This window comes from Amblyomma mixtum, chromosome 8 (genome assembly GCF_055824585.1).
Source record: "Amblyomma mixtum isolate Tamu chromosome 8, ASM5582458v1, whole genome shotgun sequence".
In the NCBI taxonomy this organism is placed as follows: Eukaryota; Metazoa; Arthropoda; class Arachnida; order Ixodida; family Ixodidae; genus Amblyomma; species Amblyomma mixtum.
The window spans coordinates 39,806,599-39,833,694 of record NC_143019.1 but is presented as its reverse complement, the minus strand read 5'-3'; the positions used below and the strand labels follow the sequence as shown (position 1 = coordinate 39,833,694).

The following is a 27,096-nucleotide window of genomic DNA, read 5'->3' as shown; positions in this document are numbered from 1 at the left end:
AAACGCGCTGCTGCGATAGTCGGAATACCGGTTTTTGGGCCCAAGATTGTTTGAAGCGGTTTATGGTCGGTGACTAATGTGAACGAACGACCGAAAATGTAGAAATGAAACTTCTTAACACCAAATATTATTGCAAGGGCCTCTTTCTCAAGCTGGTTGTATTTCTTCTCGGCATCGGTCAAGGTACGCGATGCGAGAGCGATTGGCTTTGAGCTGCCATCATCCGAAACATGAGAAAGAACCGCGCCTAAACCATCGACAGAAGGAAAACGAACAATACAGCCGAATATGAGAAAGAAAAGTTGGTATTAAAATTGTAAACGTCATTGCTCCTCTGAAAACGTACAAAATTGATGCCGTAGTTCTTATTGTGAATGAGTTACAGCCGCTACTTTAGAAAACGAGCGTGAAAGACGGTTTTTATTCAATTACTTTCTTACAGCTCTAATTAAAAGGCTAGTTGAGTAAGCGTACAGGAACTTATTAAAATGCCCTCATTTTTTTGCGGCCAGTGTTTAGGTTTTTAATTATGATTGGGCATACTGAATTTGTTAATCTTTTGCAGCATTAAGGTTTAAGTGCATCAGAAGACGCCGCTGCTCTAAGAGGGTGGTATTTAGAGCTGCTTGTTGAAGGCCAATTACAAATGAGTGAAATGACATGGCACTCGTGACGAATGTCCTTAAATTAGGAAAAAAAAAAGGCCAGGCTAGCCCCGTCAGCTATACTTCCTGTTTGATTTGTATTTGATTGTATTTTGGCAGTGGATCGTATCGCATAGGTTTTCCTCAACAGAGTAAACGCTAAAAAAGGCACGCGAAGGTTACCATAAGTTTCTCGAACACTTGTTGAACAGTGTGATTCTGGGAGCAACATAAGAAAGACCTTTAAGCGCTCAAATAGGCTCCATTGTCAGAATATGGTACGCGTTTAATCATATCCTCGGGGCCGTTTACCCTGGTGTACAAGGCGACAGAAAAGAATGCCTCATCACTCTTCTATTTCAGGCGAGCTCCACGCTTCTGAGACAAACAGCGGCGAATTTTCGGAAGACGCGTGTTAGTTTCCAGTGACGTCATGCTTGTCTCTCGATTCTGGAGTATTGAGGCAACCCACCGCACTCGGAGCTTGTGCTTGCTTTGACATAAAAAAAAAATTGAATAAAGACGTATTCTAGTTTGTTTCAGACTTATGCACCTACGTAATATTTTGCTGATATATTTTTACAGGACTCCCGGGAAGAACTGTGCTTAAGGCAATACACAAATTTAATCTTTGAATATATTTTATGAAGAGGATGTCCTGCATAGACACAGATGCAGTGAGAATGTGCATTTAATGGATTGCAGTCAACCAATAACGTTTCGCAAAAAGCGAAAACAAAAACCTAACAGCATACAGCACAAGAAATGCAGTCAGACAAAGATAAAAACCAACTTTTGTAGAGATCGTCGTGTACGGAAATGTCACCAAAGTCGAAAAGATTGAAGCCAGTGTCTCTTTGAGCTAAACCTCCGCCGGAATGGCGGCAAAAAGCATATACGACGGCCACACACCCCCTTGTTAACTTAATATAAAAGAACTCATAGTCTAGACTGTGCCCACGTGTGGCACAACAGGCGGCCGCAAGGAAGTTGCGTAGGCTGACGTGTTCGCGGCACACCTTGGTAGGGAACCCTGGCAGCTTATAGTTATTTCCTTATCTGGTCCCAGCTTACTTGTCGGCATGTCTTCGACGGTGCTCCCGGGTAGTCCAATCCCGGGTAGTCCCGGGTAGTACAAACGATCGACGTTCTATTTTGTACTAGGGGTTATCACTGCTTCCAGCTTCGAAACCGCAATGGCTTTTGAAATGTGTTGCGGTACTCCGCGTGTCTCGGCTTCCGTTCATTCCTGTCTAACGTGCGTGGTAACAAATGCACGACCGGTCAAGAAAAAGAGGGCAGTTATGCGCCTTTCCTCTGCTTTCTAAACACCCGCTGTATTGGTTTCGTCGCTTAAAGCATGGCTAAGGTGTCCACTGTCCCAGGGGGCCAGTTATGCGCTTTTCCTTCGCTTTCGAAGCTTACGGTCATTTGAAGGTGAAAACTAGACACACGGCGATCGAAGCACGAGGTCCCGTTATTGAAGCTTTCACTTCAATAACGAAATGAAATGATTAATTACTGACTACACAGTGCGACAGTCACACTCAATGGAGTGAATTCTAAAATAAAGCGGGCGAAATGAAGGTCGTGGGTTCGTAAACTGGTTTTTTAAGGAAAGAAAATGGCACAATATCTGTCTCCCATACCTCGGTGGACGCCTGTACCGCGCCGTAAGGTAAGGGAGGAAGGTGGGAGTGAAAGAAGAAAGAGGTGCCGTAGTGGAGGTTTCCGGAATAATTTTTACCACCCGGGGATCTTTAACGTGCAATGGTCTCGCACACATGCATGAATTGAGAAGCCTGGGAAACCAGAAAAAAAAGCACTTCAAGGAACACAGGGACATACATAACCAAACTCATTAAAGATCAGACTGTAAGCTGGAGACAACACCAAACAAACACGTATCCATGCTTATTTAAACTAAATAGATACACCCCTGCATACAGGCCCGCATGCCCATGGCGCCGGGAGACAGCTACACTATACCATACCATATTGGGATGCCAACACAACCCTGCAGTCACAGTAATACACAATGCCACGCCGGAGCAGTGGAAGGTAGAACCCAGCTGGGGATACATAAATCAACTTTCACAGGTCGAACGGGCCCAAGCTGGCGCAGCCGCCGTAGGTGTGCTGGAGTAGGGACTCCACCCATGAAGAATACCAACACCCACTCCATAAACACGAATACACCTATATGGGATTAAAAAAGGAGTAGGCTGTCCTCTAGCACACTAACTTTTATGAAAGGGTGTGCGCTAGAGGACTACTTTACTTCCCTTTTTAATCCTTTCAGTTTGGAGTGTAGGAACAGCGCGTAAACGTTTTAAGGCGAAAGCCTTTAATGCCTTATCGTCTTCGACAGAAGGTTGCCGATAGAAGGTTGTCAGCAGAGGTGTCATGCTTGTCATGAAAAAAAATTGTGCACGATGGGATTCGAACTACCATCCCTCCGTTCCGCAGCCGAGCGTGCTAATGGCTACGCTACTTCCTACCAACGCATGTGTAGTTCTCCTTGTCTAGGACGCTGGAGAGTGTTTGCAGAAAGGCGTCGAATCAGACGGATGTCTCCCAAACGCCCCCCAGTGTCTCCAGCATGCAAGATTCACAAACAATTGTGTAATTAACATCTTAACCACACATTAGTGACACAAGCACCAACACCGCGCTAAAGGCTTTCGCCTCGCCGCACTTTAGGTCAACAAAGTGCCTCCCTGAATTTTTGACTCTCTCTCTCTGTCTCTCTCTCTCTAGAAATGCACCATACCATGTGCCTCAAAACCACGCTTTTGAACGTAAAAATGTCTTAGTTTATAATCAGTTTTATGATCGATTTCTCATGACAATCTTTATTCATATGTGGAAATGTGTCCCCGAAGAGCCAACGTAAACAAAACTAACTATACTGGAATGCCGCAGCAACGATGGTAAAATGACGAGAGGTTAGTGTCGACATGCTACAGATGCAGACATCGAATGTCTGCATGAAGCGCCCTTCGGGGTGCATGAACCATACAAAATAAAAGGAGATAAATATTTCACCGTGAACGAACTTGGCTGTTTTTATACTATAAGATACGCAGAAAATGTTTGCTCAAGCATCTCATGATAAAAAAATGTAAAATTTCTTTCGATTTCTAGCCGAGGAGAAACCTAAAGCGACATCGCTACATGACTGAAGATGCATTCGTTCGTTAAAGCTGCCATCCTCGTTTTTGCAAAGCTAGACAGCAATTTCTAATATTCTGGAAGCATAGGAAGTGTGCTTCAGTAGCACATTGGTGTTTTGCTTTACACTACAGATATAACGAGTAATTACATTGATTACAAGGAATTCGAAGCGGAGCTTCCAAAGTCGTAGAAGTTATAAATTGTTCATTTTATTTAAAGAAAAGCCCAAGCTCGCCATTTGGCTCGAGTGATAACAATGATTTGTTCCTAGAAGGCATGTCAAGTCATTGTCAAGCCAAATGGCGAGCTTGGGCTTTTCTTCACAATGAACAACGAAGCTTGAAATATCGCCCATGATACATGTACTTCTGATGGGCCGAAGAAAACATTGACAATGCTGAGTATACCACTTTAAATTTAGTTGTTTTTCCTTTTGAACATCAATCTCTGACTAGCGTGTTTATAGGAACTGCTGCATCTAGCGTCTACATTGTTTCACGAAAGACGCCACCTTTTAGACCTCCCTATCGAAGTGTGCGGCTATTTCTTCTTCTTGGAGACGGCATTATGCATCGCTTAGTCGTCCTTCTCGCAGTGGCTTCTTTTACGACTTCAATATTTGCAGGTACGTCATGTTCTTACCATTGCTGACCCTCAAGTATAGAATACCTGGTAATCAACAAAGCGGTCTAAGCTTTATAAATAGTTATTTCAGTCTTAAATATGTCAGAATTACAGTGAGGTATACTTTTAGAATATTGAGCTTGATATGTTGACCCCGGATTTTATCTCCAGCTTCGAAACCCCTCATTTCTTGGTACATCATCATCATCAGCAGCTTGACTACGGCCACTGCAGGGTAGAGGCCTCTCCCATGACTCTCCAATTAACCCTGTCCTTTGCCAGTTGCGGCCACCGTATCCCCGCACAGTTCACCTCATCCGCCGACCTAACGTTCTTCCGCCCCGTGCTACTCTTGCCTTCTCTTGGAGTCCACTCCGTTACCCTTAAGGACCAGCGGTTATCTTGCCTTCGCATAACATGCCCTGCCCAAGCCCATTTCTTCCTTTTGATTTGGACCAGGATGCCATTATCCCGCGCTTGTTCCCTCACCCACTCTGCCCGCTCCCGATCTCTTATCGTTACACCTATCATTTTTCTTTCCACCGCTCTCTGCGTTGTCCTTAACTTAAGCTGAACCCTCTTTGTTAGCCTCCACGTTTCTGCCCCATAGGTGACCACCGGTTAGATACAGCTCATTGTATACTTTTCTCTTGAGGGATATTGGTAAACTGGCATTCATGATCTGGGAGAACCATCAATATGGGCTCCACCCCATTCTTATTCTTCTAGTTCTTTCCCTCTCATGATCCGGATCAGCGGCCACTACTAGCCCTAAGTAGACGTATTCCCTTAGCACTTCTAGCACCTCTTGGTTAGTTCGCCTATTTATTTTTTTGATAACTCCTTGCGGAATTTTAGCGGCTGAGTGCTAGCAGCATTAGCTTTGCCCAGCGCTAGCTTGGCTCTGACAGCGCTCACGGCATTGCCGGCAACGAGGAGGCCGACGATGTCACCACTGCGTCGCACATCAGCTTCCTCCTAGCGACGTACCGCTCACCCTGGAAGACGTCCGTGCGGTTATGCACGATAATCTGTGTCAAAAACGCCCGGACCTACGCACCGTGGGAGGAGAACGCATCTCCGTTGTCGGCGCGCGCTCTCCAGCGTTGCGTCTCCAGCGCGCGATGATCCTTCTATGCGCGTCGGCTTCGTGTCGCCCAGAGAAGGACGAGCGCCAGGAACTTTCATTCGGCGACGCGTTCATGTGATGGCGGTGCAGTCGAGGCATTGGAGTTCCCGCTTCTACGCTGCACCACTTGTGCAGATCCGCGTCGCAAGATGCTCGCGGCGTGCAGGGCGCTGGGCATCATGCCGCACAGAGGCGCCTCTGTGTCTGTGCTGCAGTGTGCGCACCAGTGAGCCTGTGTGCTTCTGTGCTGTGAGTCTCTGCGCATTCATCAAGCAGGCAGGCTTGAAATCTCGCTCACTCACCACCAGGTAGTGAGCGCGTGGCTTGAACGCTCCGTTTGTGGTACTTCGGACGATATGCAGCCGGGCTTCCCACCTCGGCTGCTCGAGCAATTATTTAGCGACAGTGCGCTTCGACCGCGCGGCTTTGTAGTGCGAAAGGGGAGCGGCGAGGACTTGCCCTTCGCAAAGAAATGCAAACGAAAGGAAACCAGAACAAAAGAAATACGAGCGCCGAGGCACCAAGAGGGGAGGACTCTGCGTAGTCCTTCATCACTGCTGCTGCAAAGCCATCCATGCGATCCGGCAACGCTCACCTCCTACGTGCATACTGAGTTAACGCCCCCGCGGAAGCAGACAACTACACTTTCGCAGCCTTCTCCTCTGACGTTGCTCGGGTAGCATGCTCAATCACTTGATTGAACTTGCAGCGCACGCTGGCACCGCGAGCAGCTTTGGGGCCGAGGCGGCCGCGACGCCGTGAGAAGCAGACGACGCACGCCTCCGTCGCCATAGCAACGCAGCGCATGCTCAGAGAGCAGTGGGGGTGAGATCAAGTGTTAAAGTGTCTCTCCTGTTGGCGCTGCCACCAGTTGTTGGCGATGGTGGTGAAAACTTTTATATTGTAAAAAAGAGTTTGGGAGCCACAGAGTGGCCCCGCTACATGGTCGGCGTCCCTAGTCCGGGACACCGCACGACGAGGCCCCGTCTCTCGCCCGTTTCACCAGAGCCCTTTGGGACTCAAGCGAGGAGCAGTTGAGGAGGGCAGTCTCCCATGCCTCTCTGGAAGGGGTAGGGGAAGGGGGGAGGTGGGGATTTTGAGTACATGCCCACACCATGTGGAAGATATCACAGGTCTCCCCACAGTGTGGGCATCGCCCATCCGTGTTAGGATCGTAATGTTTTATTATTGCAGGACAGAGTAGAGTACCTGTCTGCAGGCGCCTTAAAGTTCGCTCCTCCGTCTTACTCAGCCCTTTTGCAGGGGCCGGGAAAAGGCGGTGGTTGTCGCTATAATGTGTTAATATTTCCCTGAATCGCAGCAGCGGCTGGTTAGTCTCCGAGCCAGAAGAGCTGGGATGAGGAGCCCGGTGAGTAAGCGCTCGGGCAGCCGCGTCAGCGGCCTCATTACCTCGTAAGCCCTGGTGGCCAGGAGCCCAAATGATTCGTTTGGGTGTTGGATCAGTGGCAGTCCGTCGTAGAATAGAAGCAGCTAAGGGGGAGATCTCCCCTGCCAAGTAATGTTCACATGCTTTTCGGGAGTCCGTGATGATTATTCTCGAATTGGCGTGGGCGGCAGCAAGCGCTATCGCTACTTCCTCGGCCCGCATTGAATTCGGGGCTCGAAAGGAGAGTCCATCAACGTGCATTTCCTGGTGAACGACAGCGGCCGAGTAAAATCCCGTGGGCGATGGCCCTGCTACGTCTACATAATATACACCGGGTCGGGAGCCGTGTTGTCTCTCAAGAGCCCGAGCCCGCGCTTGTCGTCTGTTTTCATGCATGTCGGTGTCCATGTTACGGGGGAGCGGGGAGACCCAGAGCATATGGCGCCATAGTACTGGGATACGCTCCGCCTCCTCTGGAGTGCAGTCGTGTTGGATGTGTAAGCGGTTTAGCAGGCGGCGCCCAGGAGCCGTCTGCGTGAGCCGCGTGTATTGGTTCACGAGGTGGGCCTCCCGCAGCTCCTGGTAGGAGTTTAGCACCCCCAATGCCTTGAGTTTGGCATTAGAGGTAGCCACCGGGAGATCCAGGGCTCGCTTAGTTGCCTTGCGGATGATGGCGTCTATTCGCGCCTCGTCTTGCTTAGTAGTGCGGAGATATGGCACGGCGTAGAGGATCCGGCTAGTCACGAAGGCATAGACGAGCCGAAGCGCGTCCCTGCCCCGCAGACCACCCCGCTTGTTGGAAACGCGGCGGATCATGCGCCCTACCTGTTCGCCTACTCTCTTGAGTTTCGCAATAGTGGAGTCCGGTCTGAGTCTCTGGTGAATGAAAAGGCCCAGGATACGGAGCTCCTCCACCTCTCTAATAGGACCTCCTGACAGAGAGATGTGTATTGCTGTCCTATCCTTTGGGTTCGCTCTGACATGCAGAAGCTCTGATTTCGCTGGAGCACATTGGAGCCCACAGTCATTAGCATACGCATCGACTATGGAAGCAGCCTGCTGAAGGCGGTCCTCCATGTCTCCAAGGCTCCCCTGAGTGGTCCAAATTGTAATATCATCTGCATATAACGCGTGTTGAATGCCTTCCACCCGGGCCAATTGGCTTGGGAGGCGCATCATAGCAATGTTGAACAGGAGCGGTGATAACACTGCTCCCTGAGGGGTACCCCGTGTTCCCATCATGTAAGGGCCGTATTCCTCACCCTCAATCCGAAGAAAGGCCTGGCGATTAGACAAGAAATCTCTTACATACGCGTAGGTCCTAGCCCCACAATCGGTAGAACTCAAGTTGGCCAGGATGCTTCCGTGTTTCACATTGTCGAAAGCCCCTTTCAGATCAAGGGCGAGGATGGCTTTGTCATTGTGTTGCATAGTTGTGGGTCGTATTACATCCCTGTGCAGCTGGAGAAGGACATCCTGTGCAGACATGTGAGGGCGAAACCCGAACATGGTGACTGCAAAGAAGCCCTTACTCTCCAGGTATGGAGAGAGGCGATCCCGTACCATCGTCTCCATAAGCTTGCCCGCACATGAGGTCAGTGTTATGGGCCTCAGGTTGTCCGTATTCACGGCCTTACCTGTTTTAGGGATAAACGTCACAAGTGACGTTTTCCACTCGGGAGGGAGTGGACGCCCGTCCCAGATCTGGTTGATGTATTCTAATAAATGAAGGTAGGCTGAGTCCGGTAGGTTCGCCAACAGGTTCACTGTTATGTGGTCCCGTCCCGGAGCCGTACCCCGGCGCATTTTTGCTAAGGCCGCCTTAAGGTCGTGCAACTCAAAAGGGGCATCGAGTGTTTCATTAGGCCTGCCAGAGTACATGTACTGTTGCCCAGGCGGGTCCTCCATACGACAGAGATATCTGTCGCACAGAGTGTCCGCAAGTTGCGCCGTCGTACCTTGATACCCTTGCAGAGCCCGCCGGAGCTGCTTTTGCGTCTCCCCTCTCGTTTGGGAGGGGTCGATTAGACTGCGAAAGAGACGCCACGTCCCCTTCGAGCTCATCTGATGAGCTGCGGCGTCGCAGCGTGCTATCCAATTTGAATCTGAGAGCTCGGCAGCATACGCTGCAGCCTGCTCTGTGAGTTTGGCTATGCGGTCGCGTAATTTGCGATTAGTTTTCTGCTTTTTCCAGCGTTTAGTTAAGCTCCGGCGCGCCTCCCACAAATGCAGGAGGTGGGTGTCCACTGCGGGGATCTCTTCGGTGGTTTGTAGTGTTGTGACGTGTTGTTTCTGAATGTTGTATATGTGGTTAGCCCATTCCGCGTAGCCGCCGGAAAATAGTACGGGAGGGATAGTGTGATTCCGGAATTTGTGCCAATCGGTCAGCTTGGCCTGACCCCATTTTTTGCGCGCTGCCTTTGCCTCGAGTGTAATCCGGAGAAGGAGGTGATCGCTGCCTAGAGAATCTCCCAAGTTCTCCCATGCAGCCGCTCTAGCATTTTTAACGAGAGAAAGGTCTGGACACGTGTCGCGGGTTACCGAATTCCCCACTCGAGTGGGATACGCCGGGTCCGTGAGCAACGTGAGGCTGAGGGTGGAGATGAGCTCCGCCAGCTTACGACCTCTTGCCTGTTCGAAGTGGTAGCCCCAATGAAGGCTGGGAGCATTGAAGTCTCCAACGATCACTAGAGGCTCTTTGGCTGCCAATTTTATCGCGCGAAGGAAGATTTCATTGAAAGTTACGCGCGGCTTACGCGGAGGGCAGTATATGTTGAGGATATGTATTGACGGGTCGCGGCGTCTGAGAGGCAATACTCGGACCATTGTATATTCTTGCTCGGTACTCAAGTCTAAGTCGACCTGAACCACGGTGTAAGCCTTATTCACCAGGATGCACGTAGAGGGGCCCCCCTGAAAGGTGCTGTAGCCTGATAATTTAGCGTCTATGCCGGGCTCCTGTAGGGCAATGAGCGCCGGCATGTCACCTAGGGACTGCAGGTAAAGCTGGAGGTGTGACCGCTTTTTCCAAGATCTGAAACCCCTGCAGTTCCATTGGATGATCTGGAATTTTTCAAAGTTTTTAGCATTCCTATTACATCTGCTAGCCATCTTGTCGTATTTATTTAAGGGTGATCGGAATAGCTCTGACCGGAAGCCGGCGCAACCCCAGTGAGGGGCCGCACCGACCCACCAGCTGCCGAGCCTGAACCATGTTCCTCCGCTGCCTGACGGAAGGCTGTCTTACGTTTGAGGTGATGGGATTCGCAGCTTGTGGCGTTCTTAATTTGGGTGCTGACCCAGGGCTGCACGGCTTTAAGGACCGAGTCAGTGACCTGGGCCATAAGGTCAGGAAGTGCTTGCGTTAAAGCTGCCTTGAACATATCCTGGAAGGACTCGCTGACTGCTGACATGATTTGGTTCGGGAGGGCCGCCACTTGCTCCTCCAGTTGCTCGGTTTGGCGCTGCAGTGCCTCTAGGCCGGCGACGCGACCAGCTGATCCAACTACCGTGTCCCCGCTCTGCCGCGAGACGCTAGTGAGGCAAGATGTTACGGATGATCCGTCATCCTCGTCGTCTGGCTCAGCTTCTTGCATTGGTTCAGATGACCCGGCCTGTTTGGCCTCTAATTCCTGAATTTTGCGCGCTAGAATTTGGTTCTGGCGCCTGAGCTCCTCTACTTGCTGCTGTAGGGCGGTTTCGGTAGGGGAGGGACGGGTAGGGGAGGGACGGGTAGTGGGCCCGGAGACTGCCCTACTCCAACTGCTCACCTGTGGTTGGACGGGTGCCAAGGGCGGGAAGTCCCTGGCGTTGAGGACCGGGGGCGCCGCCTGGGTCGCGGACTTGACAGGTTTCGATGGCCCGGTTTTGGCCTTGGTTTCCTGATCGGCTGACGCTTTCTTGGCCTTGGGCGGAGGAGCCTGCTTGGGCCCCGTCTTTGTCTTCGGTTTGGATCCTGATGGGGAGCTGGGTTTGATGGGTTTCCGGAACCGCCCGGCACAGCCTGGAGCTCCGGTAGGGTGGCCGCCTCCGCAGATGAGGCAGCTCGGAACGCAGTCATGTTCCGCCGGGCCGTCAGGAGTGGCATCGGGAACCTGGACTCCGCAGCGTTTGCAGCGCCCCGGCTGCGGTCGCGGGCACGCATCGGCCCGATGGCCCACTGTGCCACAGCGGTGGCATGCAGGCACTGTTTTCTTGTACAGGCGAACAGGGAGCCGTTCGTAGCTGTACAACACCGTCCGTGGCACCTTAGTCCCCGCGAAGGTGATCACCGCAACCGGGGTTCCCCCCAGCTTGCGCACAGACACCACATTTGGTTCCGCACAGAGTGTTCTTTTAACGGTTTCAGACGTTTCGTCAGGCGAAACACTCACGACGCCGCGACAGAACGCACCGGAGAGTTTGGGGTGTCCCCGGAACGGTAGCTCGCGTTCCCCAACCCGCAGCACAACATCCCGGAGTAGCTTCTCCGCGGCGTCGACTGATTTCAACGCACATACCAGCACGTTTTGGTCCCAAACAGGCCACACCGCAAGTCCTGCATTTGCGTCGTCCCCGAGGATGCTGCGGATTGCAGCGCCGGCTTGTCCGGGACCAAAAGTTGCTCTGAGGTCGACCGTGTTTCTCGGTTTCAGCACCACGACGATGTCGTCTTTTTCGATACGCGGCGTGTTCTGCGGCCGCCACCGGAGTTGCCTGGAGCGCTTCGAGGTTGCGTTCGAGGTTGCGTTCGTAGAGCTAGCCGGCGCCTGTTGCTGGGTGGCACCAGCACCAGCGTCCCTCGATGCCGCCGCCGCGTTCTTCTTTCCGCGCCAGACGCGGACCATATCTTCAAGGTAATCGTCCTCGGTTGGTAGAGGATCCTCGCCTTGAGTAGTACTTGTTGGCGAAGATGGGTCGGTTCGGGGTCGCTTGCTAGCTCGCTGCTGCTGCTCGCTGCTTGACGGGACCGCGGTCAAGCTTCGACACCCGTTCCCACCACCACCAGGACAGGAGTGCCGCCCCGCGTGCGTCGTTAAAAAGTCGATGCCGAGGATCACATCGTGGGGTCACTGGTCGAGTACAGTGAACAGGACAGGTGTAGTACGACCGGAAATGCAAACACGCGCAGTGCACATTCACACAACGGCAGCAGCACTTCCGCCGGCGACACGAACGGCTGAGGAAGCGGCAGGTGTCACAACCTTCTTCAGAGGACGAGGGCGGCGAAAAGAGGAGCTCAAGAAAGAAATTTGGACGCCAGTGTCAATCAGAACGCACCATCCATGCAGATATTGAGAAGATTGCGGCGAGGAGCGAGGGTCAGGAGAGCATTTTCGGACCGGGTCGTCAATGCAGCGTCACCTCTGGGAGCTGCATTTGCTAGTATTCCGAGTGAGGGCCAGGTAAAGGTCGAGTGGACGGGTGTTGAAGTGGCAGTGAACGGGAGCGGCGGACCTGAGGTGAAGGCGAACGGCTGGACCTGGGCGGGGTCGGATTGCCGAAGGCATGCGGCAACACAGCACGAGAAGAAATTTGGCTTGGTCCGCAGTCGGCCCGACGATCATAATTAGAGCTAGGTCCGTAGACGGCACGACGATCGTAAGTGGAACGAAGTTGAGGTGGTGAAAAGCAACGGCTGCGGCAGTGGCGGGAAATGCGGCCGACACGCGAACAGGTGAAGCAGATTGGTCGGTCGTCCGAGGTGGGCCAATCCGCAGGATACCGGTAGCGGTAACGCGGTTGTATGATCGGAGTCTGTGAAGCAGGAACAACCAGTGGAGCGGTGTGGTTGGCGAACAGGGCGACGCAGAGGGCAGGCCAGAAATGAGGCCCAAGTTCGCGAACTCCTGGCGAACGACGGCCTGGGTCAGCACAATCGTAGCGTCGGCCAGCTGACGGGCGTAGGCGACGGGAGTCATAGCCACCAGTTCTCTGTGTACAGTTCGAGTCAAATTGGCAGGATGGAACGGCTCTTGCAGTGTTGGCAGGTCTTCGCAGGAGGATGTCGCCGCCGTGTTCGGATGGCGGTCGAAACAAGGAGCAATGGGGCGGTGTTTTGGTTGCTCAAACTGCCGGCATACCTAGAGGACGGAGTCAATCATTGCGCAATCTTTGCATAGGAGAAGGTTGAAAGCGTCATCAGCGATCCCCTTCAGGATGTGGCCCACCTTGTTGGCCTCTGACATGGCGCTGTCTACTTTACGACAAAGTGCGAGGATGTCCTGAATGTAGGAAAGATATGACTATGTAGACGAGTGAGCTCGAGAAGCAAGGTCTTTTTTAGCACCCAGCTTGAGTCAAATCGGCTTGTCAAATAAGTCCCGGAGCTTTTGTTTACAGGTGTCCCAAGAGGGGAGGTCTTCCTTATGAGTCTCAAACCAGACACGCGCCTTACCCGCCAAGTAGAAAATCACATTAGCAAGCATGAAGGTCGCGTCCCAGCGGTTGTGCTTACAGACACGCTCATACATGGCGAGCCAGTCTTCGACTTCGACGTCATCGGTGCCACAAAAGGTGCCCGGGTAGCGAGGTAGCGAGGCAGCGCCACGACAACGGTCGGCGCTGATAGTGACGCTGCGGCCGGAGGTGTGTCGGACGGCATAGTGATGGATAAAAGCTGACGACCGCTGCGGAGGTCCAGGGTAGGATGTAATACCCAGCATGACCTCCACCAAATATTACGGGGTTAGATCAGCTGCAGGCGCGACAGGCCGCAGTCAGAAGGCACACGAAAACCAAATTGTTGTTGTTAACCTCGTACAATGGCGCATGCCCACACAGGGTGATCGGCCAAGAAAGGAGGTACGTAGAGAGTTTTTGTGATGAAATTTTTGCATGAACAAAAAATAAAGGATCGCTGGGGAAGAGAAATGCAAACAGAAAGCAAAAATACCAAAAAGAAACGGGAAATGCATAACGCACGCAGGAGATGGACTCTGAGATTCGTAGTCGAGGAATTAAAATAATAATAATAATAATATTAATAATAATAATAGCAGTAGTAATAATAAGGAGAAAAAAAGGTGATACTGACGATTAAAAATATTAGCGAGGTAATCGATTAGATTCGAGTAGAAAATTTTGAATGGGGGAAAAAACAGACCTGTGGGTGTATCCAAGTATGGCGGCGCCAAACGACAATATGATCGGGCTGCTCAAACTAAGGCCAACTAAGGCCAAGTCACCCCAAGCACTAGCTGAAGCGTCCTTGTTGATGATGATGATGATGTCCTCGGGCTGAATGGCACATACCCACGGCCGGGGATTGGCCAGGGTGCATGTCCTCAACAGCACAGCGACAAAACAACGTCCTCTTCGCCTCGCGACTGTGCACCGTAACAATACCACGCTGAAAAAGCCATATTTTCACCCAAAAAGAAGTTATTTTTTTAATTACTTAAAGCGTTCCCTGAAACATCTGGTACTGTGAAAGCGCCTGAGAACTTAAGAGCATATGGCTTCCACTGCTGTTGCTTGGGTTGAGTGCTCCTCAATTTGCTTGCTATACCACTGAACAATACTTTCGATGTCTACGCACTAATTGTCAAGCCTGCCGTTGAACTTTACGTGCTTAGCAATACTAACCTGCAGTTCATAAGCAGCGAAATGTCATTAGCAATCCAAGCGTTTCTAATGCGCTCTTCGTTAACTATTATACTTAGCTCTTCCTAATCTAACCCTCTAATTACCGCCTGTAAGCACGCAGTAAACAAAAGCGGGTGGGTTGCAAGGTACAACAAGTGCATCGTAAGATACGAACTAAAGGGTACGCGCCATTCTTGGCCGTGTGGAGAAAGTACTTGAAGAAAATGGTGCCTGAAATGCAATGAAAGTTTAGTTACAAAGTTTCCGACCGCCTTAAATGCATCATCTTCGCATCCTAACGTAGTCCTGAGACGTAAAAATTTAAGCTAAACTTGCGTCTGCAAACAGAACGTCCCATTCAGATGGGCGCAGATCGTTTGTCGTCGAAAATCCAGTTTACCGGGATACCTTAAAGTTCTTAAAAAGGCATAAGGTGGTTGGCAGGGCTTCGTGCAAGTCTGATTCATGAGCCTGTTGAGCAATAACAGAAGTGAATACAAATACAAAACCATCCTACAAATTTGTTGCTGATAGAACAAAGTTCAAGATCTCGTATTGGATATAAACTGAGGATACCAAATTCAGTTATTTTTCTTAGTAAAATATCGATTTTATGGATCTCTCTCTGTTGATGTTGACGTTTCTCCTGTACCAAAAGACGCGTTTATTGCAGAAAAATTTGATTTAAATATCTTCCCGCAAGCCGGTTCAAAATTGTGACGTGTACACGGAGGACTGGTTGCCGCTGTTTCGAAGTGAATGGTGGTATAGCATAGACTCTGAGATTCGTGCCAAAATTGCGATGTCTACGCGCCCAATTCAGCTTTGAAATCGGCAGGGGATGGCGACACCCGTATTTTCTCTTTGGGTCTTTTGTAGCTTACAAAAGCTCCGTTTTCGCTGGAAGTGGTGCCTTTGTCGTTAGAAAGCAAACTTAAATTTGTACTCAGTGAAATATGGAAGCAGGTAGCAAAACTTGTAAAGTTATGGACAAGAGAGAGTGGATATTGATTGACTGGTGGGGCTGTTAACGTGACAGTATCCAGTGAGCGGGCAAATCACAAACTATTGCAATGAAGAAAATTTTCCGAATCCAGCTTGAAAATTTTGATGTATAATACATGCTGTATATACAAAATTACAAGCGGAGATTTTTATTTGAAAATCGAGGAGTGTACTAAAATTTCGCAAACGGCCCAAGTTCATCAAAAGCTTTATCGACACCAGAAAAGCGAACTGCACAGCCTGATATGAGAACGAAAAGTTGATATAAAGATTTCAAACATAAGTGCTCCTCTGGAAGCGGACAAAATTGATGACGTAGTTCCAGCTGTGCATGGATATGGCATCTACTTTAGAAAACGGGCGTGCGAAACGGCTTTTATTCAATACTTTATTACAGCCGTTATTAAAAGGCTAATAAATTCATTTTGAGTCAATGTACAAGAACTTACTAAAATATCTGCAATTTTGCGGCCAACGTTTGGGTTTTAAATTTTGATTGGGCAAACTGAATTTGGTGATCTTTTGCAGCATAAAGTTTTAAGTGCTTCACAAGATGCGGCTTCTCTGAGAGGGTGACATTTAGCGCTGTTTGTTGAAGGCCAATTACAAATACGTGAATGACAATGACACTCATGACGAATGTCCTTAGAGGTTGCAAAAAAAATAGGCTGGGCGAATTACGTACGCTATACTTCCTATTTGATTTTTGTTGGTTGTCCTCTACAAGGAATTAAACATGTTATGCATTCTGTTCCTGCTGAGATCCAAGAACGACACCCGCATGTGGGTGTTCAGGCTCCAGTAATACTCTGTAGTCGTACACATTACATGCGTCAGCTCCCACTTCACAGACAAGATGCGTCGTTTAATTATCCTTGTCGCAGTCAGCACAATGGAGTCTTGGACATTCACAGGTACGCCATTTTTTTTATTGCTGACCATCAAAATGTAGAATGGATACAATGCCGGAAGCTTGCGAAGGTCTCGATTAGTCTATTCCAGGTAGAAATATGTCAGCTCTGAAAAGAAATATGTGAAATATGTCAACCTTGGACTGGACCTTACATTTTGCCTTCGATATTGCGCCGACATTACTTTGTATATTGCCTAGTTTTTATCGAAAATTGGATTCCAGTTAGTCGGCTTACATTTAATTACCATTTCCAACAGAATTGGCCTGAGAATCTGAGCAGGTAACTTAAGAATATATTATGCTCCGGCTTTCGTGCCTGAAACAATAGAAATCTTCCTGAGTCAAGAAATTAGACGCCCGATGAAATGCCCCAGAATTTAAATTATTCATGCTTTTATCCGTAGTCCCCGGCGACAATGATCTGTTGATCCTTGGTGATGTCTCCGCCTATGAGCTACGTTGCCTGTTTTTTTTTTTTTAGAGCGCGGCTCTTTGATGCCCGTTTCTGCGTTTCGCGGCGTCGCCGTTGTCCGTTGTAACCAGCAGTGGACACCTTAGACGCGCTTTAAGCTGCGAAATCAACTGAGCGGGAGCTTGGAAAGCAGAGCTCAAAAAAGTACCGAAGACACTTTGGAAATTCTAAAGTGTGCTTGGCGAAAGCCTTGGGGTCAACCCACTGCCGCTTCCCTGAACCGCTTGGCGCGGAATCACTGGGCCGCTTCGGAGCCCTGAGTCTCACTCACTCGACTGCAACGAGACTTCATGGCGAAGGAGCGGCGGTGCAAGTGCACCGCCGACACGCGCGCGCACGTTCTACCGCTACTGTGTGACGTCACGCTTGCTGTGCAGAGCTGCGCCCCCCACCGGCATGCCGGTTGCTAAGGAGGGGAGGAGGTTGCGCCGCTGCGCGGAGGAGAGGCCACAGTTGGCACGATTCCAGCGCGCAGACGGACACCACGAGCTTGAGCCATTAAAGGCTTTCGCCTTAAAATTAGTAAACTGGTTTTTCAGGGAAGGGAATGGCGCACTATCTGTCTCACACATCTCAGTGGGCAACTGAACCAGAGGGAGGGCGCATAACTGCCCTCTTGGAACAGTGGGCACCTGAATCATGATTTAATCTACGTGGCAGTAGTGAGAGATGTGTCTTGCATACGTTGGCATTGACAAGGTTGTGCTAGAAACGCGGCGTTGATGCCATAGGCGTTTGGGGTTCGTTGTATTCATTGGCTTTGGCGTTGACCACGTTTTGCACTCCGATCATTTTAAGGAAAGGAAGGGCGCATGCTGGCTCCCTGGGTCAGTGGACGTCTCAATCGTGCTCATAGGTACGTGGGGTGATGAGAGAGAGATGTGAGCTGCAGACATTGGCAACGTTGTGCCAAAAACGTGGCGCTGAAGCCATGGGCCATCGGCGTTCATTGTGTTCATTGGCGTTCGTTTTACACTCCGATCATTTTAAGGAAAGGAAGGCGAGCGCGCGCTGCCAGGCACGCCAGCTGTGCGTAGTGACGTGACTTGCTCCTCGCTCATGCGCAGTATGGTCGTGCAAGAGCACGCGAAACGGCGACATTATTGTGGGCAGTGTATCTCACGCAACAATGTATCACTACGCCCAGATGTTGCTTTCGCAATCCTCCAGGTTTAACAAGAGCTAAACCACAGCTAATTTTTTTCTATCTGAAGAACCTTCTATCTCTTTTACGCGACATAACCAACGTGTTGGTAGGTATGCCGCTATTCACCTTTAGCTATTCAATGTGATTTTTATTTTCACTACGAGCTGTGAAATTAATATATTACGCGGCAGCGTATGCAGCTCGTTCGGTCAAAAAGCCGGCCGTGTAGTCGGCACCGCGTGTCGGAAAAAAACGGGGGATGCGTAAAAAAAAAATCGTATCATGCCAACCATTTGCCGCAGAATGTTCTGAATGGTGTCATACGATTCAGCGTTTCATGCAGCATAAACTTATTAAAAGTTAGAGCCTAGCTCGCGGCAGGGATTCGAACTGGTAACCTATAAGCGGGGGCTTTGTAAAAAAATCGTATCATGGTAATTTGTGGCTCTAGTTATTGCTGATTGGTTTGTGTGTTATAGGCGATGACGAGTTAATAAAATCATTGTAATTAATTTATTTATTAAAGTAATGAAAAAATGAAAAATTAGAAAAAAGGAGTTCAAAGGTGTCAAAATGCTCAGAATGAAAACGCCAATGCTTCATGGTAGTAATTAAGTAAATTTATAGTGTGTAATCAATCAATTGGCCGCCGCGGTGGCTCAGTGGTTATGGTGCTCGGCTGCTGACCCGAAAGACGCGGGTTCGATCCCGGCCGCGGCGGTTGAATTTCTTTGGAGGAGAAATTCTAGAGGCCCGTGTACTGTGCGATGTCAGTGCACGTTAAAGAACCCCAGGTGGTCGAAATTTCCGGAGCCCTCCACTACGGCGTCTCTCATAACCTTAGTCGCTTTGGGGCGTTAAACCCCATAAACCAACCAACCAATCAATCAATTAATTAATTGACGCAATTGAACAAATGAAAAATGCTTTAAAAGATGCCAGAATTAAAACCCTAACCCACTAGGTTATGTCATCATACCCTTAAAGCTGAGCTTAAGCGTCCTCTCCAATTTTTGTTCTGAATGTTATGCATTGTTATGCCATTTGTTCTTGTTATGCAATTTCTTATGCGATTTGTTCTTGAAGGACACAACGAGGAAACCAGCCTCAAAGATGAACGTGAGAAGATGTGCACAAATCGAAATGACAGCGTCTATTTGCACGAGTGTGACAGTTATTTCGCAACAATGTTCATCTACAACGAAACAAGCCGAACGTGTCACGAATTGAGTGAGAGCATATGTCTCCGCGGTCCCGAGAACGGAGTCTTTCGTGACATCTTCAGCTGCGCACACACTTGCAATGGAGGTAGGTGCAGCCCATATAATATATTAATTACATTATTATGATTATCATTATCATTATATTATTCGCCTGCCCTAGGCAACATAGACATGCTACGAACTTTTTGTTTGCATATTTAAATGACTTTGGACATCTTGACAAGCTCTTATTTCACCTTACATGTTACCCTCATGCATTCTTCACGCAGTGTGCTTTGCTAGCCTATCTGCCTATCTATGCACTTCACCATCTCATATGTAACATCATTACTCGACAATATGCAGCTCAGTACGCACTTAATGACCGCATTTTATCATTTCCCCTTTTTATTTCTTTTGTTTTACCTTTTCCGCATCGCTGCTCTCCTTCTGTCTTTATCTCCTAAATTCGCTCCCCCACGCAGAGTAGCATGCCAGCGATTTTTAGACGCCGGCTAAGTTCTCCGCTTTTTAACTAAAGGGCTTCTGTCTCTCACTCTGCACACATACATACAAGGAAAATATACAACGAGCAGTCAAACAGAGCGCACTCCAGTAATTGGAAATGGACTGCTGAGGTTGTAAGCCTGAGTATGTGCGCAGAACTATCGTTGGTCTTTATCGAGTATTGATCAAAACAAAAATTTTCTTGGTCAATTACGCCCCAAATGATGCCTAGCTTCAGTCTCTTTTCAGTGCCAATTGTCATTAAAGTCTAGCCCTGCAACGAAATAGGTAATATAGTTGCGTCAGGAGAGGGGGTGTTGAATATTCCCCACATTGACGCGCTCCATTGCTGTCCATTCACATGAGGCACATGCGTTTGCGCAGTCGCACTCGCTATCAGCGGGCATACCATCCTCTTTCCAAAGTTTCTAGCACTTTCTTCACAAGTAGCACGGTGCGTCCGCAATACAGAACCCTTCCCGAAAATGAGATTTTGCATTTCCCATTAACACCCCATTGCTAGTTCTGTTTTACACTTATTTTTAGCACTTAGAGACCTCAATATGCAATCTTAGTGAATAATTAAATTAGTATACATGGTCCCTCACACTATTCAATGCATTTTTTTTCCCTCCAAGGTAGGTCAGTGCGGTCTATGCAGGTAGAATACAAGGCAAGGCGGACATTGTTTCCCAGACAGAGTGCAATGAAAAGACAAATAGTTAAGTAAACTTACCTGATAAACGATTTAATTTTTTGGTTTGAGGACGCAAGATCCTATCCAGAAATTGAAGGCCGTCATAATCAAAAACGAGTTCTTTGTTTAATAATGTTCTGCGTACTAGCAGAGAACGGCCAGCGTCACGCTAACCACAACCACAGTCCTCGCGCTTCAACTTCGTACTCTTCTACCCTGCGCACAGCGCCTTGCCACGCAGCGCAATCGGCGTAACAATATTTTAGAATCGGCACTAAGGGCCAAGATCTCTAGCGTGGAAACGGCGTGCCAGCCGCTTTTGCGCTTGGCAGTCACGTCCGCCGCTCTGGACCCTCGCTCTTGCACTTGTGGTACGTGATGCATCACGTGATTTGCTCTCGCTGCAACAATCTTGCTCTCGCTGAGGTCTTGAAAAGAGGAACGAAAGCTGAACCGTGTCTAACCATGCTTAACGGAGCTTTCGCTTTGCATATCCTGACTGAGCTGAGTTGAGCCACAGCCACTTTTTTGAAGCATCCCTCGTGAAAAATTTTTTATTGAGAACTGTTTTGTGTCATTCAGCAATTACGAGGATGTCCTTTTTATCCGCGTAATATGCCGAAGATCAGGGTGTGAATAAAAGATAAATTAGCGCCATGGCTGTAACTTATCATGGTTTTCAGCTTTCGAAACTTTCCAGCATCAAGTTCGCATCTTTCTTTCTAGTCTACAGAAGAGCTGAAGCTTAGTTTTTGCATCCCTTCGCACAGGTAAAGGCCTCGAATCATGCCTTCTGCCACCATATCAACCTGCCAATGGAACATGCACTGAAAAACAATTCTTTTTGCCTTTTGATAAAACTTGTAACCCTAATCCGGCATGGTTTTATAACATAACTTCGGAGGAATGTGAGAAGTACGAAACCTGCAAAGACCCGTGGAAGTTTCCTAAAGACGTCAATGGTTTCTCCAAACCATATTTCTGTGATAAATATTGCGGGTGAGTATTCAAGAAGCTTTTGTTAATGTTACAGACAATTTACCGGAGCCTATAGACGGTTATAGTCATAACACAGCACGCATCATATCGTTGTGTGTTTTGGTTGTGTTCGTCCTATATTAACGTCACTGTATAGCAGCACACTTGCAGTGTTAAGAACAATGGTTAAGAAAAGCGCTCAACAGCACACATATTGGCATACCCCACCTGGATGGCTATATGTAGTCATTCCAAACTACCTTTTTTTATCTCACAGACTTGCTATAAAGGCGTAATTAAGGTTCGCTGCATACTAAATAGAGGAAATCATGTAAGCTGTTTTCATGCTGGAACCGCAGAAGGCTCCTGCTGTTATTGTTGTCGGTCAGCCACGTGGTTAAATCCTCATCCCCTGTCATCCTTAGTCCCACTTCCTGTAAAATTTGTATCATTGAAGGTCTTGTCCTTGCACAAGTCCACAGCACGTGGTGAACATCCACCTTTGCAGTGACGTTTGCTTAATAAACTTCACGGGCACAGACAAAGAAATAGGGCCTAGATTTATAAAGACAGAATTCAAGTGATCGGCACTACGGGACTTTCTGAGCTGCCTTCCTTTTAATATGAACGAAATGAAAGTCACTGCGTGTTGTTTGTTCTTAGAATTAGCTACATTTCTATTTCTTTGTATTATACAGAGGAACTTTCGTCGTCAGAAACACCTATTTCAAATTCTCTCTAAAGCACACGCCGATCGCCTAGAGCCTGTCGTCGGCGTTCAGGCTTCTCTGAAGTCCACAGTGACGGGCAGAGGCCCCGATAATGATGTCACGTATGACGGCACTACGTTTCCAGCTAAGAAACGGTTATTCCATGGAAGAAAACCGACGCCATCGAAGGTGAAGCTAACGATGCATTGTTTGTCGTCATCTCACGACGCACAGCAGCATTCAGGCGTAAGCAGTGGACACCTGAGATTTCGGCAACAATGACGTCACTGCCGAGTTTCCTCGCACTTCTCCAACGTAGTGAGGAGAGGTCTGAACATCGTCATGGTTTTAATCGACAATTATGTCACCATTTTAAATGCTAGTGCAAAAATACTTTGCAGGCTTTATCTAGAAGCTTGATAGATTCGAATTCTTGAATAACCTCGAATTCTCAAAAAACCGTTCCAGCTTACCTTCAAGGACAGGATTAATTGGAGAGACATGGGAGCGGCCTTAGCCCTGCAGTGGGCGTAGTCAGGCTGGTGATGATGATGATTGCTTAATGCGCGCGTCTGCGGGACCCATTGCTCGGGCATCTACAGAAAGAAGGTTCGTCGGCAGTCAGTTTGCCGCGCTTGACCTCCACGCATGCATGTGCGCAGCGGCGATAGATATCGCTCCACACTATCGTGTGATGTGATGTGTTTTTGGAAATGCTGACCTTATGGCAGTGGTCGAAACAGTATTACGTCTATTTTGATGATTGCGCGATGGTGAATATAACTTTCAAGAATTATGAGCTCTTATTCAAGTCGTCGCGGTGGCGACAGTTTTTGCAAAGACCCATTTTTGCAAAGACTGACTCATTCAAGCACAGTTTTTTTCCACGGACTGTTTCCGACTGGAACTCTCTTCCCGAGGCCATTTTCAAGTCCTCAAATTTTAGTAAAGCTCTTGAGAAGAATTTTCTCGAGTGAATGAGCGTTGTATTTCGTTATTCTGCTCATTGTTTGTAACCCCATGTATTTTCTTAGTATTTGTCATTTTCAATGCCTTGTATAGCCCCTCCTGCATGGGTCAATCTATTGGCCTGCAGTATTATGAAATAAATAAATAAATAAAATTGATTTTACTATTAAATCGAATTCAACGTCCCGGCCTCCACCTTTTCTTTTTTAACTCACTTCCGAAAGCAGGAGGAGTCACGTGGAGTCACTGGAGTGCCTTTGAGCCAGTCGATTTCGGTTTATTTTGTTTTTTAAGTTTTCTTGAATACATTGTTTTAGTCTCAGACAACCTAACCGTAAATTAGGTCCACGGAAATAAAAATACGCTTGGGCTGTTTGCTTTACGTATCACTCCGCCGCTGGCAGAGTGGCAAGCTGCCACGCGACTGGCTGAAAGGCGCTCCACGCGTTTGTGAACTCCTGCAACCTTCGGAGGTAAGTTAAAACTAAAAAAAAAAGGTGCAAGCCGAGACGTTTAATTCGATTTAATAGAGAGAACGGCCGCACAGGACAATAATTCAAAGTTTCCATGAATGCTCAGAGCGTATAGATTGAGTTCCGCGATAAACAGAGGAGCTCAATATTTTCTTTAGTGCACCTTTAACATCTCAAGCATACCGCAATTATATTCCGAGCCCCTTTCAGAGCCCTTTAATGTCGTTAGATTGCTGCGGAACCACAGATGATCCCACGGAGCGAAGCTGTAGCAAAATGGGTTGTCCCGGAACCGCTTGGAAACGCCTTTGTGTCTCATTTGGGTTTTAATTTCCGCCTACGTCTCCTTGGTTTTTATCGTGCGGTACGCACTGCAGTTTCTTGAAGATGAAGCCACCCAATCTAGTTTCGGAAGCGCGCACCGCAGGGCGTTAAATCTGCCTTTTATTTGCCTCGGCTTCAGTGACACGTACAGCGGCAAATCGATGCTGACGCCAATTGGCCTCTCATTCCACGTCGCATTTTTCCCGGCCTCGCCTGCTTCTGTTTTGGCTTTTAGCGTCTTAACGCTCGTGCAGCTGCACTGAATTAGAGATGCAAAAGCAAGAAGGAAATATGCAAACCGCGGATCCTTGTCTTACTAACCATGCACCTATTCACCACCCTTCGTCAGCCGCATTACCTGCCTAACAAGCTGCTTTTTTTATTTCAGGAGATTTAATTTAAATAACATAAATGGCTCGGAAGAGAGTAAGTTCATCGGCTACTTTTATATTGCTGCGGTTAGCATGTTGAAATAGACCTTCAGTGCTTCCCTGCAGAGTGAAAAATGCAGAGCGGCCACCTGCGCTCCGCGTGATGTCACTCGGTTTCGCGCATGCGCAGCTGTGGCAAATCTGTAGTGTGGCTCAGCGAAGCGCGGTTTTGACGAGCCTAGTGAAGCTTTTCGCTTCAAAAAACATAGCTAACTAGACAGGGCGAAGAAGGAAGATGCGTGCATGGTGTCTTACTCTCCTTTTTGTCCCGTCTAGTTTGGGCTTTTTTTTTACTTCATCATGAGTAGATCGTCCTTCTGACCGTTCGGCCCTTTCTAGACACCGTTAACCTTCGCCGAGGCGCCGCTCCGCCTCTCCTGAGGCGAGAACCGCGTCCGTCAAACTTTACAAGGCCTCGCATATCACCTGCTAATCTGATTGAAGTTTCTGTCGAGGGCATTTCTGTCATGGCGCTTGTGGACACTGGTGTTGCGATTTCTGCTATGGACGAAAAGTTTTGCCGCTTATTAAAGAAGGTAAAGACGCCGATTGCTGGACTCTCGCTGGGCACGGCCAGCGCAGAGCTCATCAATCAATCAATCAATCAATCAATCAATCAATCAATCAATCAATCAATCAATCAATCAGGCTTATTTTCACATCAAGGATGTGAGGAGCGGGACAAAAAGCCTATAGAGGCTTGACGGAGGTCCCCGCCCCCTACAGCAGCTACATTGTGCACAAAAACTCACAATCACACAACGCTACAGTACATGCTATGCCTGTGACATAATTAAATGAAGAGCACATTGCATCGAAAATAAACATGTTCAGGGCATCAATAAACACATAACCATCAGGCATTCATGTTAAGAGGGAAGGCATAACATCAGGCTGAGTTAGTAGTAGCGGTCTCAGAAACTTGGCTATTTCCAAATGAATGTCTTAATATACCGAACTACGTTTTTCTGTCACGCCCTCATTGTGCCAGAAATAGGGGTGGTGGCGTTGGCCTTTACATTAAAAACTCTCTAAGTTTTAAAGAATGCCCTCATATTGTTAACGGAACCAACGATGCCACAGAGGCAATGTTCGTGGAAATTGACAGCGTTTTGATTGGAGTTGTTTACCGAGCACCGCTTAATACTCGTAACATCTTCTTAAGTGACCTTGAAACTATATTCGCTAACATAACTAAGTGCCCAAAAAACGCTATTATTACTGGGGATATGAACATTGACACACTGGGTTCAGATCATAGCGACTATTCTAATCTTCTCTCTTCATTCGGTTTCTATAACTATATTGCATCCCCCACCCGCATTACGAGCAACACTTCGACATGTTTGGATCACATCCTTTGTAACTTTCAACCCACCCATAGTCTCGCTGGAGTGTTCAATACTGGCTTAAATATTCCAGGCCGCCCCGAACCATCTGTCAAATTATTTACCCGGATTGACCACGAAAAATTTTCTTGGTTAATTTCACGTGTTAGCTTTGACGATTTTGAACATTTAAATCCTAACGAGCACTACCGACGCCTCATAGAAGAAATAAATATGTTAATAAATAAATGCAAGGTTACTAAAAGAGTGAACTATTTCACGGTGCCAATTTGCCCTTGGATGACTTCTTCTGTGCTTGATGTGATAAAGCAACGCGAGTATTGGCATACCAAAATGAAACAGAACAGGGGCAATGATTATTACGCAGCTCAATATAGAACTCACAGGAATAAAGCCCTTGCGTTGATGCGTCGACAGAAAAGACATTATTATCACTTAAAAATTAATGCTAATGCTAGCAATACCAAGAAACTATGGGAAATTCTAAATTCTATCATTCAGCCAGCAGGAGTATAAAGGGTACTACCCTCAAAAGACTTGTCCCCGAGTGCATCACACATGACAGATGAATTTAACAGGCATTTTTGCTCCATAGCTCAGAATGTGATCCCCAAAGCGCAAAGCGGGGAGCCCCTTTTTCTTCCTCCATGGCAGGAATCCAGCTTCAGATATGATGACATAACCTGTCATGAACTTATATCAGTGGGTAGGCAACTGGAGACCGGAAAAGCGCGCGGACTAGATGGAATTCCTGCGTCGTTATTGAAAAACAATATTGAAGTTCTAGCGCCTACTTTGGTTTCTTTGTTTAGTAAGTCCTTTTATAGCGCCACATATCCGGATGCACTGAAGGTAGCAAAAGTAGTCCCGGTATACAAAAATGGAAACCCTGATAATCTAAGCAATTACCGACCAATTTCTGTCTTCAGTTGTTTTAACACACTTTTCGAGAAACTGCTTGCCAAACGTATTAAGAACTTTTTGAAGAAGTACGCCATTCTTAGCACTGATCAACATGGCTTTCAAGAGTCAAGATCTACTACTACTGCAATCTTATCCCTATCCGAAGTCGTAAATGACGCACTTAACAGAAATTTTGTAGCAGTAGGCGTGTTCCTAGACATAAAAAAAGCTTTCGATACCGTGGATCATGATATTCTGTCCAAAAAACTTGAAAGACTTGGTTTTAGAAGTTTGGCGTTGCAGTTTCTTAGAAGTTATTTATCCGATCGTTCCCAACGGGTCCAAATTGACGACAATGTTTCAGATTTGCTAACAGTGCCCATGGGTATTCCACAAGGTTCGGTTCTGGGACCTATTCTTTTTTCTCTTTACGTGAATGACCTTCCTGTATATGCAGAGAAATCACATGTTATTATGTATGCAGACGAC

The 27,096-nt window shown here is 48.0% G+C and overlaps 1 protein-coding gene and 1 pseudogene across 1 annotated transcript in view; one reads left to right on the top strand and one right to left on the bottom strand.

The window, feature by feature from the left end:
* Positions 1-27,096, bottom strand: part of LOC149332160 (uncharacterized) — an 88,995-nt pseudogene that overhangs the window by 39,983 nt on the left and 21,916 nt on the right.
* LOC149332161 (uncharacterized) overlaps positions 4,334-27,096 on the top strand; it is a 31,385-nt gene continuing 8,622 nt past the window's right edge. The window contains exons 1-4 of the mRNA XM_089557105.1: positions 4,334-4,446; positions 19,151-19,372; positions 21,241-21,469; positions 24,313-24,350. Of these exons, the coding sequence (XP_089413231.1) occupies positions 4,389-4,446; positions 19,151-19,372; positions 21,241-21,469; positions 24,313-24,350 (547 nt within the window). The 5' untranslated portion in view covers positions 4,334-4,388. The remainder of the gene's footprint in view (positions 4,447-19,150; positions 19,373-21,240; positions 21,470-24,312; positions 24,351-27,096) is intronic.